The sequence below is a fragment of the Notamacropus eugenii genome, chromosome 1 (genome assembly GCF_028372415.1).
Source record: "Notamacropus eugenii isolate mMacEug1 chromosome 1, mMacEug1.pri_v2, whole genome shotgun sequence".
Classification (NCBI taxonomy): domain Eukaryota; kingdom Metazoa; phylum Chordata; class Mammalia; order Diprotodontia; family Macropodidae; genus Notamacropus; species Notamacropus eugenii.
In genome coordinates, this window is record NC_092872.1 from 227,220,913 (window position 1) to 227,239,162 (window position 18,250).

Below are 18,250 nucleotides of genomic sequence, written 5' to 3' on the forward strand. Positions count from 1 at the left end.
CTAGACAGAGAGGTCAGAAGATAGGGCCAGAATCAAGATGACGGAATGAGAAGAACCATTTTTGCCTAGTTCACCTAGCATACCTTTACAATTATCTACAATTCTGACAGACCAGATTCTAACTTAGAAAGACAAGAAGTTACAATGAGTCATTTTTTCAGCCTGAGGAAGCTCAGGAAGACAGACCTAGAAAGGACTGTTTACTGTGGAGCAGGGGCTGGCCAGGGATGAGTGCAGTGCCATAGAAGGGAACATTCTGGAACCCAAGGGTGGACAGGGGTCTAGGGAAGGAAGCACTGGAGCAGAAAGAGATCTTAGGGGATCCCCTGAAGTAGAACTGGGTGCAAGAACTAGTGTTATTTGGTATCTCTCTGTTGCTTATTACCCAATTCCAAATCATAGATACAGGGTAGAGAGGAGTGGTAGTGAGCAAGTGGGACCCCAGTGGTGTACTGAGTAAAGAACAGGTTCTGGAAACATACCTGTGCGGCTCTAAGACCAGGAGGAGAATGGTAACTCAGTTCTTGAGTCCTGCACATAAGCCTGTGGTAGAATAATCAGAGTGGGAGACCAAGACCAATAGGTAGCCAGTAGTTCAGTGGCTAGGGACCTGTAAAAATCTCCCAGAGGGCTAACAGTGACTGAGGCCAGCAACAATTTACTGAAACTCAACCACACACAAACCACCAGACCCATACCAGGGTCAGAAACTTGCACAGCTCAGACCAGGAAGGCAGTTAATAGACTTTCCCCTGGATCACACCACTTGGGGAGCAGTGAAAACTTGCAGGCCCTCAGACTGAGATGTGAAAGCAGCAGAAGGACATAAGAGGGCAGAAACTCAGGCCAGACATCACTCCCAGAAGTGTGCAGAGCTCAGCACTAACATAAAATCCAAAATCAAGAAGTAAGCTGTAAGAATGAAGAAAGAAGGACCTGACCATAGTTACTGTGGTGACAGGAAGCTCAAGACACAAACACAGAAAAAGACAATGTTTAAAAAATATTTATAATTTATATAAATATAAATTTATATAAATATATAAAATATAAATTTATAATTTATAATTCAAAGAAAAATGAAGATTGGACACAAGCCCAACAAGAATTTCTACAAGTTTAAAAAAGTGATTAAAAAGATTTTAAGAAAAAGAATTTACAACCCAAAAAATAGACAAAGTGGGAAAATGGGGAAAGAAGTGAGAGCTATGCAGGAAAATTATGAAAAAAGAATTAACAGCTTGGTAAAAGAGGTACAAAACCTCACTGAAGAAAATTAGAATTGGCCAAATGGAAGCCAATGACTCCACAAGATATCAAGGAATTAATAAAACAAAGTCAAAAGATGGAAAAATGGAAGAAAATGTGAAATATTTCATATAAAGATAGGTCAGAGCTGAGTTATGAAAGACTTTTAAAAGCTTAACAGAGGAGTTGGTATTTGACTGTAGAGATCATTAAGGTTTGTTGAGTAGAGGATGACATACTTAAGAAAATTACTTTAGTGGCAGTGTGGAAGATAGACTGCAGTGGAGAGAGCCTTGAGGAGGGTTCAGTTGGATTTAGGTGGGGTCACCATCTAGCCAAACCCTCTCATTGTATAGTTGAGGAAATTGAGACCCAGAGAGACTAAGTCATTCATACACAGCTACTAAGTCCCTGAAGAAGTCACTGCTTTTCACTTGATGAATAGATAGCACCTTGTACCTTGTGGGTATTTAGCTAATGTCTGTAGAATTTGGCCAAGTTTGGAGTATTGGGAGATTGGAAGAGAACCCTAGAGAAGAGAGAGGTACCAGGGTTGTTTTTTGCACAGGAAGATTTCCCTCATCATTCTCATCAGAAAGATGGCAGGAGGAAGGGGTGATGCCTGTGGCTCTAGGGAGAATTTTTAGAGTCATCAGGACAGTCATGTTCACATGTGCAGCAAGGTATGATGGCTATGCAGCTGGCCAAGTACAGAGGTCAACTAACCTGGTAGAAGAGTCAGTGTTTGTGGTGAGTTGTGTACATCAATGAGGGCAATGAGTGAGTGACTTTCATATTGTGTGTATTTTGCATTTATTTATATAAATACATGTTGATTCTGTCAGCAAGGTAGCAAAGTGGATGCAGCACTCAGAGTCAGGAAGACTTCCTCAGTTCAAATCTGGCCTCAGACACTTACTAGCTACGTGACCCTGGGCAAGTCACTTAACCCCATTTGCCTCAGTTTCCTCATCTATAAAATGAGCTGGAGAAGATAACAGCAAATCATTCCAGTATCTTTGCAAAAAAAAACCAAACCCAACCCAAATGGGGTCATGAAGAGTCAGACACAACTGAAATGACTCAACAACAATGAGTTGATTCTCCTCAGTAGCAGCAAGGGAATAATTTTTATTTTCATTTCTTTCTTTATATCCCCAGGGTTTAACATAGGCTAGCTATTCAGTAGGTTGGAGGCTCATAGAATCATAAATTTAGATCTGGAAGGGAACATAGGGGCCATTGAATCTAACTCCTTTTTTACAGATAAGGAAAGTGAGTCACATAAAATTTAAGTGACATGCCCAGGGTCATACAGCTAGTAAATTTCTAAGATGGAATTTGAACCCAGGACTTTGTGACTCCAAATTCCATATTCTTATCCACAAACTCAACTTTCTTTCCTAATAGAGTTCACTGAGTTGAACTGATTAATGAAATGGTGATCAAAGAGGGGAATCTGACTAGCTTCCATTTCTTCTTTTTTTGTAAACAGCATTTTATTTTTTATAATTACACTTAAAGATAGTTTTTGACATTCATTTTTTATGAGATTTTAAGTTCCAAATTTTTCTTCCTCTCTCTTTTCTTCCCTTCCACAAGGCAACAGGCAATCTGAACTAGGTTATACATGTCAAGCTTTCATTTTTGTCCTATCCCTACAGCCTGCTGAAGAAAAGATGGTTATTAAGTCAAGGACCTCCATAAGGCTGTTCCTTCCATGTCGCAGATTCCAAGTTGCAAAGGTGAAATGAACAGTGTCTATTGGCCCTGATTGGCTTGTTCAGGACCACATCCTTCTGTGACATGTGCTTCTCCTTCTCCCTAAGAAGCAGCACTAACCACTCATTAAATTCTAGTTCTTTGCAAATGTAGGGAAAGTGTTATTGGAACCTCATTGATGATGATGAGGTGAGGGAGAAACCCAGAGTCATCACACTCATATCAACGAATCAATAGTATTGACTATGTGCCCAGCACTACACAGGGAGTCAGTCAGTCTATATAAAAGAAAAGTAAATCAGAGTACCTATCCCTGAAAAGATTGTAAGAATCCTGAGAGCCAAGACCACACTAACTGTGTGACCCAGGGCGAAACACTTAAACTCTGCCTGCCTCAGTTTCTCATTAATTAAATAAGGATGATAGCCACAGCTACCTCACAGGGTTGTTGTGAGGTTCAAATGGACTAGGTATATAAAATGCTTTACAAATCATATAGTATTCTATACCAGTAATTATTATTATAGACACTCAAATATATAAAGGAGTCTTGCTTTGGAAGATAAGACATTCACTCAGAATTGCCAGTAGGATAAAATTCAAAAACCCAATGCTATAATGTTGCAGCTAATGGCTCAGTACATAGAGCACCAGACTTGGAGTCATGAAATCTGAGTTCAAATGTAGCCTCAGACACTTACTAGCTATGTGACTCTGGTCTCATAGTCATTTAACCTTGTTTGCTCAATTTCCTCATCTGTAAAATGAGCTAGAGAAGGAAATGGCAAACCCCTCCAGTACAATAATCCGAGACAATTCCCAAGGATTTGTGATGAAAAAAAAATACTATGCACTTTCAGAGAAAGAACCGACAAGCTTTCAGTGCAAATGGAAGTATAAATTTTCTCCCTTTCTTCTCTTCTTTCTTTTTAAAAATAATAATGTTAATATGAAGATGCTTTTGCATGTTTTCACATATATAATTGATAGCATATTCCTTGCCTTGTAAGGGAGGGAGGGAGAGAATATGAAACAAAAAATTTTAAAAGATTGTCATAAATAAATAATACATTTTTAAAAACCACAATGCTACAAATAACGGTGCTACAGTGTAAGTGAAGTACAAAGGTCTTTTACATATCATGGCTCTTACCTACCTCTCGACATAAAAAGCAGCCCGGCCTTCGGACTGCCATGATCACTGCCCCACGGTGTTCCCAGAGTTCTCGGGCTTTGAAAGTCTTTGGAGATTCTGGAAAGGAAAGAAAGGTATTCAATGTTTTTCAATTCATATTTCACTTCTTGGCTCTAAGGCACTGACACAGGCCCCAAGCCATCAGAAGAGCTCACAAAACCAAGAACACAAGGTTTCTGGCTGAACTCATGTCCTGAATTATCCAGGAACAGTGCTGAGCTCCAAGGCTCAATTCTCACCATTATCCAGGGTTTTCAGCTCGATGTCTTCCAGAAACTCTAGGGTAGCTGTTACTGATTTGGTCAGAAACACATCAGTGTTGGCCAGGATCAAGCTTAAAACAGCTGCGCCCAAGGCTCCAGCCCCCAGAGACCACATCCCCATGGAAAGGAAACTCAGGTCCAGGAAAGACATTTCTGGAAATCAAAAGCAAGTTCGTTACTCCACTACCCTAACTAGAGCTTAAAGCCTGTAGAGAGGACCTGGCAAATATCCACAGAGAAGCTAATGTTAAGAGTCATCCTGTGTCTACTAAATGCTTACCTTGGGAAGAACTCTAAGGGATATAACAGTCATAAAAGCTAATCCAAGGCAGCTAAGCAGATCCCAAGATGTCAGGCCAGCTCACAAAATACGCCTGGGGTCACAACCAGTCACCAAGGAAGACCATTTCAGTCTCTGGGAGGTAGTTCTCACCCTTTCCCTGAGGTTGGAGCATTTTTTTTTTTAAATAATTACAAGTCTTGTTTATAGTGCACTTCTAAGTTGGTAAAATACTTTCCTTGCAACAGTCCTTTGAGACAGGCAGTGTAAATGATTTATCTTCAATGGATGGTGAAGTTTCAGAATAATTCCTAAGATAAATACTATAGGTATGGAGACTTAGCACATAGTAAGCACTTCATAAATGTTTACTGATTGACTTGCAATTTCATTGGTATGGAAAACTCCATTTCATCCTTTCCCTCCAAATCCAACACTCTTCCTAGGTGGGCCTGGAGTCAGGAAGACCTAATTTCAAATCTGGCCTCAAATACTTACTAGCTGTGCAGCCATGGGGAGGTGATATAACCTCTGTCTCCCTCAGTTTTCTCAACTTTAAAATAAGGATAAGTAACACCACTCAGGTTTGTTATGAAGATGAAATGGGAAAATACTTGTAAAGTGCTCAGCATAGTGCCTTACACATAATAGGGGCTTAATATATGTTTATTTCCTACCTTCCTTCCTTCTAGGTCCACACAGCTAGTAAATACCACAGACGGGATTCAAGCTCAGATCTCTCAGAGGTGCTCTATTATATACTACTCGATCTGGGGTAAGGAAAGGGGACAAAACTCAGAGTCACTTAGAGGGCAGAACCAAATTTAATGATTGGCTGGATATGATGTAGTGAAGGAGACAAAGGCTGACACACTATAATTTCTGGGTCAATACTGGATAATGTTCAACTGAGGCTGTTCTGTTCAGCAAACACTACAACAATGGTGGAAGGGATTGCATTACCACCTGAAAAAAATCACAAGTCAAAATCACAGTGGAAGTTCTGGCTAAATCAGCCATGCCATGCTAGATGGTCCATACCCCAAGATCCAGAGTCCTCTTCCACCCACTTAGACAATTCCTCTAATTTCCTGATATGGATGTATGACTCAGATGGAAATACTGCTCAGTTGTTGGATCAAATTTCAACCTTAACATTTTACCCAAGTTTTCCCCAGAGGGACTTAAGGCATGATAGTTTCTGAGTCTGTCTGCAAAGGTCAGTTCAGTCTTGCCCTGCAAGAGGTTTTGATAAAAATAATAGAAAAATTAACCCCCCTAGAAGGCCTTAATTTCCTCACCTATGCAAGAAAGGGGTTAGAATAGATCAATGGCATCCAACTCAAATAGAAACAGAGGCCATTCATATGTACATAAGGATCCCAGTGGGCTGCCTATGGACTTAATTTTAAAATGTAATATTATCTATGTTTTAATGTATTTTTATTTGTTCTGTCACATATTTCCCAATTACATTTTAATCTGGTTTGGCTCACACTGTGGGAGTGCTGTGGGCCGCATATGGCCCATGGCTCACAGGCTTGACACCTCTGTGGCTTTGACAAAGCTGCATCCTCATGGTTTTTTGTTGGTTCCTCTCCTACCTCTCAGACCACTCCTTTTTCATACAGTCTTCCTTAGGTGGAACTTCATCTCCATCATGCCTACTAACTATGGAAGGCCCCCAATGCTCTGTCCTGGGCCCTTTTCCTCTATGCTCAGTAACTCAGGGATCTCAATAGATCCCCAAAGATTCAGTTAACATCTCTACACATGATTCTCAGATCTCTATAGCCACCCTTTATCCTTCTCTGAAGACCTAGTCCTACATCACTGCCTACTGGAAATTGTGAACTGCCTGTTTTGTTGGCATTTCAAACTCAACAAGTCCCAAGTGATGCTTGCTATCTTTCCTCACCCCTGCCCTTCTGTACTCTTAAAAAGCCCTTATTTTACTGTCTTACTGTCATGGATGCAATTAGTCACTCAGTTTGTCAAGTTCAGTGTTATCCACCATTCCTCACCCTCACTAATAGCAAAGATCTAATCAGTTGCCACATTTCATAATTTCTTTGTTCTCAAAGGTTTCTCAAATATGTCTCCTCTCCACCCAAAGAGCTACCATTTTAGTCTAGGCTTTCATTACCTCTCATCTGAATTATTGCAATAGCCTTCTAATTGGTTTCCTTGTCTCAACTTGTCCCTCACTCCAATCTTTCCTCCAAAAAACTGTCAAAGGTAATTTCCTAAAACATAGGTTTGCCCATATTACTCCCCTACTTAATAAGCCACATAAACGCCTTTGCCTAACATTTAAAGCTCATCACATTCTGATCCTGTCTTCTCTTCTCACCCTTCTTACGTATGACTTCCATCTATGTGGTAGAGGGTCCAGTCATACTGGCGCATTTATCATGCCTCCTACACAGTTCTCCATCTCCCTTTGGACTGGCTAGCTCTCACGAGCTCTCAGAATCTCTGGCTTTCTGCAAGATACAACTCAAGCAACATTTTTCTGTAAGAGGTTTTCAGTGGTTCCACCTGCTGCTAGAGTCTTTCTCTTTAAAGTCAACTTCTATTTAATCTTTATGTATCCTTTACTTACCTATTTGTGTATATGTTATCTCTCCAGTTTGAATGTAAGCTTTTTGAGTGCAAGGACTATGTATGCTTTTTCTTTGTATTCCCAGAGCTTAGCACAGTGCCTAGTAAATATTTAATAAATAATTCTTGTTGACTCATTGCTTGTTGTCTTATCTGGCCAGGGGGAAGGGGCAAATATATTTTCATGACTCTGATAGCAACAACAACTATATGTATGTATAAATACACATACACACACATATATATACATACATGCACACACATCTATCTATCCATTTATCTATCTATCTAGTGCTTACTATGTGCCAGGCATGGTACTAAGTACTTTAAGGATATTACTCATTTGATGTGTAGAGCACTTTCAGGTAAGTGCTATTATTATCCTCCTTTGACTGGTGAGGAAACTGATTTAAACAGAGGTTAAGTAATTTGCTCAGAATCACTCAGCTAGTTAGAGTCTGAGGCTGGATCGGCCCTCAGATCTTCCTGATTCCAGGCCCAGCATTCTGTTCACTACGTGACAGTCAACAAACATCTATTCATCACTTACTACATGCCAGGTGCTAGAAGAAAACATTTCTAAAGATGTTCATTTATATTTGTAAATACCTAAGATTGTTTCTATGACTCATCAGAACTCCTTGGTCCCCTTTTATTCCTCATCCTATTCCCTACCAGTCAACTTTTTAAGTCACAGGGATGATTTTAATTCCATTTCATTAATCCAGGATTAGAGAACAGGACGTCTATTTCCTTAGCTCGCTAACTAAACTTTGCAATTCTCATCATGATACATCTGTGATATCCATAAGTTTACAAGGAATAAAAGTAATTATGAGGTGGAGTCCAAATCTGGGAATGAATATGGAATAGGGTTTGGGGAATATAGTTAAACTGAAAATAGAAGCATGTATTTGGGTTTAAATACATATATGTGTGTGTATAAAATATTAATATTTATGATATAGTATACACATATATGTTTATTATAAACAATACACAGATCACAAAGACATACTCATTTGCAGTAATAGCTGATATTCACATACATTCTCTTATTTGAGGCTCATAAAAACCTTGTGAGGTTAGTACTAGAAACAATCTTAAATGAGGAAAGATTCAGAGAAGTTAAATTATTTGTCCACTGAAATATAAGTATTAGAGGTGAGATTTGAACACAGGTCTTCCTGACTCCCAATTCAAGATTCTATCCACTCTGCTGTATTTCTTCTCTACATATAAGGATGTAAGAATACATGTGCTTATTTATCACTTAGACTATGCAGTCCTCCATGAGACTGTGAGTTTCTTGAGAACAGGAACTGTCCTTTACTCCTCTTTGTTTCTCTCTCATTTGGCACAGTACTTGGCACATAGTATCTGCTTAAAAAGAGTTATTGACTGACTGATAGGGTCTTGGGTCTAAATGAATTACAAAAATAAAAGTAGCATGTGTAACCAGTATGTATTTTCCCAGAAGAGTGGGACATCACCAAATGGACCAAGTAGCAAACACCCTAATTCCTGGTTGCTGACTTCGGTTGGTCAGGCACGATGACATCCTTTAGAGATATGGTTGTAGATACTAACCACTTACTATTTCAAATACAGCTCATGCTCCAAACCCTGCACAATCAGTTGCAGATCACATGTGATCTGAACCACAACAGTAAGTGGGGTGACTGTCTAACCAGTGGGCAACACCACAAAACCAAACCAAACCAAACAGAGTATATTAGATCTTATCTGTTTTTACAGTAAGGTAATTGTACGATAACTCTTGCTTACTAAACTAATTAAAACAAAAACAGCAGGAAGAAAACAATCAGATCTAGGCAAAGAATAAAACAGAATACAGGTTAGATTTTTTTTAAAAATGTCAGTTGATGCATTTTCCATTTCCTTAGAGCCAGGGAAGATGTTGGTTTTGTGTGGGCAATTTATGAGGCACAGCCTCCTACTGATGGAAAAGCTAGACTTAACACCAAAGCCCTGAGACAACTTGGTTGATCAAGAAAAATTAGCTCCAAAAACATTTGTCTGCCCCATTCCCACTCTAAAAACTGCCAGACTGCTCCCCCTGTCCACTTTGGTCTGTCTGAGCCATATGCTCCTTCTAATGCTTTCTTTGCTGGGCCAGTTAGGCAAATTCCAGAGCACCTGACTATAGTCACCGCAGCAGGTGTTGCTGAATTCTGCAGGGAATTCTGAGTGAAGGGACTCACCTCCAATATCCAGGGCTCGGAAACGTCCCCACCCCCACCTCCTCCACACAGGTCTCTTGCTGTCAAATGTGAACCACTGAGAAAGACAAAAGTTGAGTGCTGAAAGTGCCCTTTCCAATGGAATTAGTCCTTATGAACAGCTTCTGATTTATCCCTGAAACTGCACCCCTTGGGTGGGACTGGGCACAAGACCAACATGACTGACCAATCAGATTGAGGCATCTATCACAGGTGGCCAAGTGCCAGGTTCCCCAGGGGCCTATCAAAAGGTTGGGAGAAACAATCTGAGTCATTGGTAATTGTGCAGGTTATGACATCTGGCAAGTGCCAACTGTTCTTACTCCTTCCCTACTGCCGCAGGGCCGAACTACCCACATGGTGTTTCCACAATAAGGCCTCCTAAACCGAGCTGTCTGTATTACTAAAGGGAAGACCACTTTTTATCACACATTTCTGTTCTTTCTGATTGCCTTTTCATAGAATTTTGTTGGTAGAAAGGGCTTTAAGAATGTTCTCTCCCCCACCCAAATTCCTCACTGCACACCCAGGAAGTATGACTGGCATTGTGGCCCTCATCCTGATGTTAAGAAATCTGTGGAACACTTAGCCTTACAACATAGAATACTTGCAACTTGCAAAGTTCTCAACACTAGATCATCACTAGGTTGCTAAATTTTTAACCTAATATTCATTCATTTATTAATCACCAGCTATATGCTAGGATAATCCATGCAGACCACATATATACTCTCACAAAATTAACTAAAAGCAACATAAATACATTTATGAACTTGGAGTCGGGAAGGCCTGGGTTTAAATGCTTCCTGAGACACTTAGTAACTGTGTAATTGTATTTAACTTCTCTGAGCCTCAATTATCTCATGCACAAAATGAGAGATGTGGACTCCCCAGGCTCTAATATAGATTCCAGCTCTAAATTCATCATCTAGGAGAATACAAGGTCCCACAGTGCTTAGCTTCCTAATTATTAAGAAAAAATAAAAGTACTTGAGATGGTAGAACCTTGAAGACTCACTTCCAACAAGGTATTTCCCATGTGTATGTCAAGATTATGCAAGATTTCTAGAAAGATATTATAAATGGGATAACGGTGTTCAAAGATCCTTTTATTATTAATATCAAAGGAGACATAAGAGAGGGGAAAGTTGTCACTTTTCCAAAGGTGTTCACCACCATCATGAAGAAGATCTTGCAGAGCCTCGGTTGAAGAGGCATTGCCTCTTCATCCTCCAGATACTTATATCTGTGAATGACATTGTGCAGATTGAGATAAGCCTATGAGGTAGCAAGGCCCAGGGAAGAGAGGATTAACTCGGGGGTCAGAGGACGTGGGTTCAAATCCTACCTCTGATGTTTACTAACCACGTAACCTTGGTCAAGTCACTCAGCCTCCTTAGGTTTGAGTTCCTCATCTTCCTCAGTTTTACGAAATGAAGAGAAGAGTCTCTTCTAATTCTAGCTCTACGAAAACTACAAAAAATCCTAAATAAAATCCATAATTACTCAAAAGTATTGGGTCTAATCATCCACACAGGAAAAACAAAGTGGATGAAGAATCCTTATTGTTCTGGCTATATTATATAACTGATTGGATAATTTGTAGAGCTCATCTATCAGTGTTTGTGTGCATGTGCATGTGTGCATATATGTGTGTATAGACACATATACTGTTTTTTATATCATGAAAGACATTATAAATGGACAATGAATCAGACTCAGAACTGAATGGGGATGAATTGCCTTTAGGAAATTGCAAAGGTCTTTTAATGGCTTCCCCTCTCCCTAAGCTTCCCTCTGAAAAAAAAAGCCTATCTTTTCAACCCTAATGCTCTTCTGGTGATATTAAATATCTGTGAGTCATGGAACATTATAACCTATGAACATGAGAAACTTAGGATTCCCCCAAAGGACAATGGAGATATGAATAGTGGGCATGATCAGGTTGTAATATTTACAAATGAGACATTACATTGGAATCATGATATAAATAATGTTATCAAAAAATGTATGATCAAAAATGATGGGCTAGTGTCTTAGGGCAAAAGTGAGCTAAAAACTGAAAGATAAGTCACATGGCCCACTGTGTGTATATTTTTGCTATATGTAAAGAATGCAGGGAAGGCCCTCAACATGTCAGATGGATCCCCCTTCTCCCCTATAGTGAGCTTAAGAGAAGAACTATATATGATAGGCAGGCATGGTTGGGGTGAAATTTACATTATTCAAGAGAAAACCCAAACCAAAGACATCATACAGCCATGAGAGTATTGGAGTTTTCTTAGAGTACCTTTCTTACAAGGTCAAAAGTAAGATATGTTTGCAGCTATGCTTTCACTAATGGGTAAAAAACAATCAGACAGCTCCAGGGCATCCCTTGTTATAATGGCTGTTCTTTATTTATATTGTCTACAATGAAGGGGCCCTAGTCAGCGCATACGTAGCATATGATCAGCTCTGGGTACCATGCTTTAAAAGGGAGTCCATTGATAAACTAGAGAATTTCCAAAGGAAGGTAACCAAGATGATGAAAGCTTTGAGATCATGTTCTATGAGGACGGGTCTTCAAGCAAAGGGATGACCACTTACTAGAGAGGGCTTTCTCAATCAGTTATTTGATAGACTAGTCAGGGGAGGGGAACCTGTGGCCGTGAGGCCACATGTGGCTTTCTTGGTCCTTGGGTGTGGCCTTTTGAATGAATCCAAGTTTTATCAAACAAATCCTTTTATTAAGGGAATTTGTTCTGTGAATTTTGGATTCAGTCAAAGGATAGCACTTGAGGACCTAGAGGGCCACATGTGGCCTTGAGGCCACTGGTTCCTCACCCCTGGACTAGATGGTCTCTGAGGACTGCTGGCATTATGTGATTCTATGATTAAGTGCTAGGGATAGAAGGAAGTACAAAGATAAATAAAGATATCTATGGTCCCTGTCCTAAAAGAAGTATAAGACTTTACGCTAAGTGATGCCCACAGATACTGCTGTCTGGGCTACAACAGTTATCTGAGATAACTCTTTCCATATTTGTGTTTTATTTAAAGAAAAAAGAAGGAAGAATAATGTTATTTTTGTCAAGACACTAAAGAAATTACTTCAGGAATTCAAGGACCTCTCATTTCATTGGCATGGGAATTCCCTTGTAAGGCCCTTGAAGGCAATAATTGTGGGGGGGTTTTGTCTTTGTAACCTCAGTGTTTTGTACATAGTAAGCCTTTTATAAATACTTGTCATTTGAAAATTAACCTTCTGTGAGTTTGAAGATAACTTTAATGAACTGCTACAGTCCAAATGATTGATCTCATAGTCAACCTTCACCCAAGGTGGAAAAGCTTTCCAACCTGGCTAGACTGAACTCAGAGGCAAGAAGACGGTTCACCACTGGGCCCAAACTTGGAGTCCTTCCCACTTGGTAGAAGCTGCTAGAACTTGTATTCTGCTTAGAACCCAGTGCTAGCTCATACCATGATGAAGCATCACAGGGTGGAGTGGGGGATAAATGAAGTTATACATAATTATGGAAAGTCTCATAAGTAAATGATTAATTTCTGCCAGAAACAAGTATAGACACTGTCATATTAGAAACCTTACCTGTACACAAGACCAACCTGGGTGCCTCCCCGCAGAACAGTACCTCCAAGAAGATATTGGCCTGAGGCATAGGTAGGGAAGCAGGAAAAAAGGGGAGAGGAATAAAGGAAGTAGGTGGGAGAAGGTAGGAGTGACAAAGGAAAGAAAAAGAAAGTGATGCTTATAATGAGATCAAATAGAATGACTTCAGGTACCCCTCCTTCGCTGATATGGCCTGGGCCAGAGTTGGTCTCCCTATCTTAGCATCTTCCTATTTTCAGGTGGTAGAGGTCTAATTTCTGTTTTCCCCTCACCTCATGGAAATGCTAGGACACTCCCAGGAAACTGTTTCCAATGTTACTCTTTCATTCTATTCATTAATTCAGCACCTACCATGTTCAATGTATTATGCTTGGTACTGTGGAAATTCAATTGTTAAATAAAACATAGCCTCTATACCTCAAGCAATTTATAATCTAGTGTCCAGACTATTTGCCTAGAAATCAGAAAATTCAAACTAATCTTATTCTTACCTCCATGCACAGTTAACCTAAGGAAAAGACCATTTATTATTACTACTAATGATAATGTGTTAGCTAACATTTAGATAGTGCTTACTACATGTCAGGCACTGTACTAAGTGCTTTATAATTATTAACTCATTTGTTCTGCACAAAAATCTTGTGAGGAAGATGCTATTATTATCTTCATTTTACAGATGAGGAAACTAAGGTAGACAGCAATTAAATGACTTGCACAGTATCACACAGCTAGCAAGTGTCTGCAGTTGGATTTGAACTTAGGTCTTCCTGACTCTAGGCCCAGTGACTCTAGCCACTTGTGCCACTTAGCTGCCAGTTATCAAAAGACTTATTAAGTCTTTCAAAAGCTTAAGTGTGAGACAGTTTCATGTAAAGGCAAGAACTCAATAGGAAATTTTAGAAATAGCTCCCAGTGTAAAGGAATACAATCTCCCACTGTTCCAACCATTTTGGAGATCAATTTGGAACTATGCCCAAAGGGCAATAAAAATGTGCATACCCTTTAACCCAGCAATAGCACTTCTAGGGCTGTATCCCAAAGAGATCATACAAATGGGGAAAGGACCCACATGTACAAAAATATTAGTAGCATCTTTTTTATAGTGGCAAAGAATTGGAAATTGAGGGGATGCCCATCAGTTAGGGAATGACTGAACAAGTTGTGGTATAGGAATGTAATGGAATACTATTGTGCTATAAGAAATGATGAATAGGTGGACTTCAGAAAAACCTGGAAAGACTTATATGAACTGATGCTGAGTGAGGGAAGCAGAACCAGGACAACATTGTACATAGTTACAGCCACACTGTATGATGACTAACTTTGATAGACTTGGCTCTTCTCAGCAATGCAAGTTTTTTTAATACCAATTTTATTTATTTTTAGTGTTCTACAATCACTACCATAGAACTTAGATTTTTTTTCCTCTACTACCTACCCCTCTCCTCCCCCCTCCCTCCTCAAGGCAGCATACAATTCTACATAGGATCTACATATGCATTCTTATTGAATACATTTTCACTATAGTCACGCTGTATAGAAGAACTAAAATGAATGGGAGAACTCATAAAACACACCAAAACATAATACGTACACAAAAAAAGATCTGCTACATTCTGCGATTGACTTCCATAGTTGTTTCTCTGGATGTGGAACGCATTTTGCCTTAGAAGACCATTTTTTTTTTAAGTCCTTGCAGCAATGCAAGGTTTTAAGACAACTCCCAAAGGCTCATAATGGAAAATGCTATCCATATCCAGAGAAAGAATTAGGGAGTCTGAATGCAGATTGAAGCGTACTATTTACTCTTTCTCTTTTTTGTTTTGTATCTCATAGTTCATTCCATTGGTTATAATTCTTCTTTACAATATGACTAATGTGAAAATATGTTTAATATGAATGAATATGTAGAGCATATATCAGATTGCATACCATCTTGGGGAGGCAGAGGGGAGAGAAAGGGAGAAATTTAAAATTCAAAAGTCTGTGTAACTGAATGTTGCAAACTAAAAGTAAATTAATTTTAATAAAAGGAAAAAAAAAGAAAATTTACTTCATGTCCAAAATAGTAAGGAGAATTGATTTTCTCTGTTTACAAGCAGAGCAACTAGGTAGTGCAGTGGGAAAAGTGCCTGGCCTAGAGTCAGGAGGACCTGAGTTCAAATCTGGCCTTAGATTCTTCCTGTGTCACTCCGGGTAAATAACTTAACCCTGTTTGCCTCAGTTTCCCCATCTGCAAAATGAGCTGGAGAAGGAAATGGCAAACCACTCCAATATCTTTGCCATGAAAACCCCCAAATGGGATCACAAAGAATCAGACACAACTAATTGACCACTAAACTACAACTGTCTATGTAACTGCAGTTGGGTTGAAGGTCAATTCTTTCCTGTCTACTCCAACAAGCATTTATTAAATGCCTCTTATTTGCAAGACACATAATATCCTTGCTAGGTTCTGTCAATACAAAGATGAAATGGAAAAATAGATTCTGCCCTCAAGTGCCTGATAGTCTATGGCGGAGGAGGGGAGATACATTACACAAAAAAGTATGCATATACATGTTAATTTGAAAAGGGCAAAAGCATTCCTGTGGGAGGTGACCCATGAGTTAAGTCCTGAAAAAAGTTAAGGATTCTTAAAGGTGAAGGTGATATTAGCCTAAACAAAGCCAAATCCCTCCAAATCCACACTGTAAAATGAGGGAGGATGCAACGGTTAAGTAAGAGAATGTCAGGCTTGGTGACATCCAGTGGGGACTTTGTGTTGCCTGAGACCACAGCTGAGAAGGCCTGAAAGGAACTCTGGAACAATAGTAAACTAGGTGCTGCAGGATATTTGGTATCTCTAACTGGTTTAGCACCCTAGTCAACAAATCAGAAAGACCAGTACCTCACCTGGTGAAAATTCACTTGGGCAGATGGTACTGACCACCATTGTGGGAAAACCACAAGTTTGCATGAAATAGGATGACAAAATGTTTTCATCAGACACCAGTATTATACATGACAAAACTGCAAACATATCTCACCACAATTCTAAGCAAAAGCTTCATGCTTGCTGCTTTTTTACAATGTTAGTTCTAGGTCCAAGTCACACAACACATTGCAGATCAATTATGATAATCATGAGAAATGACTTGTAAAAATGGTTATTAATAACCAATATTGTGGAGATTCAGAGCCTCTCCCCTCCCCTCCCCTTATTTCAAAATCTGGATTTCAGCTTTAGTTTTTCTTCTGAAGGACATTATTGACAAAGAGATTGCAATCACTTGTCCTCCTCTGGTCAGCCCATACCCAAGCAGGCAAGTAATTTAATCTCAAGCAGGGAAGGCCATTGTGTTCTACTCCCACTTGAGTGGAGGCAGATTGTTTTTCAGCGGTGGGGGAACCTTTTTCATGTGCCTTTAAGGCTACTTGAGGACCTCTAGGTCCTCAAATATGTACCTTTGAATCTAAACTTTTGCTCTGTGAAATTTGGATTCAGTCAAAGGGCCACACCCCACCCCTAGAAATAGCCCAAGGCTGGGAGTGGTCTGGTATAGAGATATTTTTCTAGTCCAGAGGTAAAATGACGATGGAATGACATCAGCCCTTGTTGAAAAAGATGTAATTACTAAATAGTAACTGTTTTTCTTTTACCCAGGAACCATGAAAGTCTTCCTCTCCCAGTTTCATGTACCTATCTCTATTTCTTTCTTTCTATCTATCTATCTATCTATCTATCTATCTATCTATCTATCTATCTATCTATCTAATTAAAGGGGTCATCCCTTGAGTACCTACTTAAAGAAGCCTATTCATTGAATGGGTGCATCTCACTCAAAGTGAGAATGTGATAAGACCTTAGCCTGAAAGGGCCAGGGTCTCACACTGCATCCTCGGCCATATCCAGTCATATTGATGAATATTGGGTCACTGGATCAAGATGGTGTTAGAGGAAAAAGTGAGGCTGGTGACCTTGCACAGCCCTTCCTCACTCAAATCAAAGTCAACTGCAAGTCATGTCATCATCTTGATGTCATGGTCCTCTTCAAGAATGAATGACAAACACAACAACAAACTGTGCACCCTAACCTCAAAGTGAGCTCAGTTCTAGCCTGGCTCCCATGGATGGACATGCTTCTGCCCACTATGAGATAAATAAACACTGTTACAACCTGATCTTCTTTGTCTTCCTTAGACCTAACTCTGAAGGTTGACAGCCTTCATTCCTAAACAAATGAAAGTTGAAATCAAAGAGCTACTGAAATCTAAAAAAAAAAGTTGAGAAACCTAAGACCAACATATATTTTAATGCAAACTCCAGATACTCTACATAATAACCAAATGGATAATAAAATTAATGCCATTATCTGATATGATTTTGAAGCAAAGACCTGAATTTTAAAAGTTTCCTTTTGAGTTTGAGTTAGGTATAATGAAAATGCTAAAATTATTTATTTGAATTTTTAATATTTTATTTTCCCCAATTATATGCAAAAACAATTTTAACATTCTTTAAAAAAGAATTGAGTTCCAAATTCTAAAACCATTTATTTGATGCACACATGGAAAATATAATTTATTTTATTTATAATCTGTTTAACATAAAAAACACTGATACAAAATGTAGCATCTTTCAGGGATACAGTTTAAGTCCCTTATGGTTGTGCTTAACCTTAGACCTATTATCATTACTCCTAAACAGAAGTGAGTATGGCTTTCAAATTAAGGAGGAAGTTATTCTTTTTTTTTTTTTGGAGCTATTTTAGCATTTTATTTATTTATTTTTTTTAATGTTCTACAATTACTACCATAAAACTTAGATTTTTACCCCCCCACACCTACTCCCATCACCCCCCTCCCTCCCCAAGATGGCATACAATTCTATATACGATCTACATATACTTTCCTATTGAATATGTTTTCACTATAGTCATGCTATGTAGACGAACTAAAATAAATGGAAGAAATCATATAACAAATCAAAACATAATACACACACACACACACACATACACACACACACACACACACACACACACACACACACAAACATGATCCGCTACATTCTGTGAATGACTTCCATAGTTCTTTCTCTGA

General features: G+C 39.1%; 1 protein-coding gene across 4 annotated transcripts in view; it reads right to left on the minus strand.

Annotated features, from left to right (window-relative positions):
- Positions 1–18,250, minus strand: part of PRXL2A (peroxiredoxin like 2A) — a 54,775-nt gene that overhangs the window by 18,554 nt on the left and 17,971 nt on the right. Inside the window, exons 2-5 of one of the 4 annotated variants that reach the window (XM_072627989.1) lie at positions 13,145–13,205; positions 5,386–5,478; positions 4,405–4,581; positions 4,128–4,222 (exon numbers count right to left, since the gene is read on the minus strand). In XM_072627989.1, the coding sequence (XP_072484090.1) occupies positions 4,128–4,222; positions 4,405–4,579 (270 nt within the window). In that variant the 5' untranslated portion in view covers positions 4,580–4,581; positions 5,386–5,478; positions 13,145–13,205. Of the gene's footprint in view, positions 1–4,127; positions 4,223–4,404; positions 4,582–5,385; positions 5,479–9,537; positions 9,665–13,144; positions 13,206–18,250 lie in introns of those variants that run through there. The other 3 variants (XM_072627987.1, XM_072627986.1, XM_072627988.1) reach the window with 3 other exon arrangements.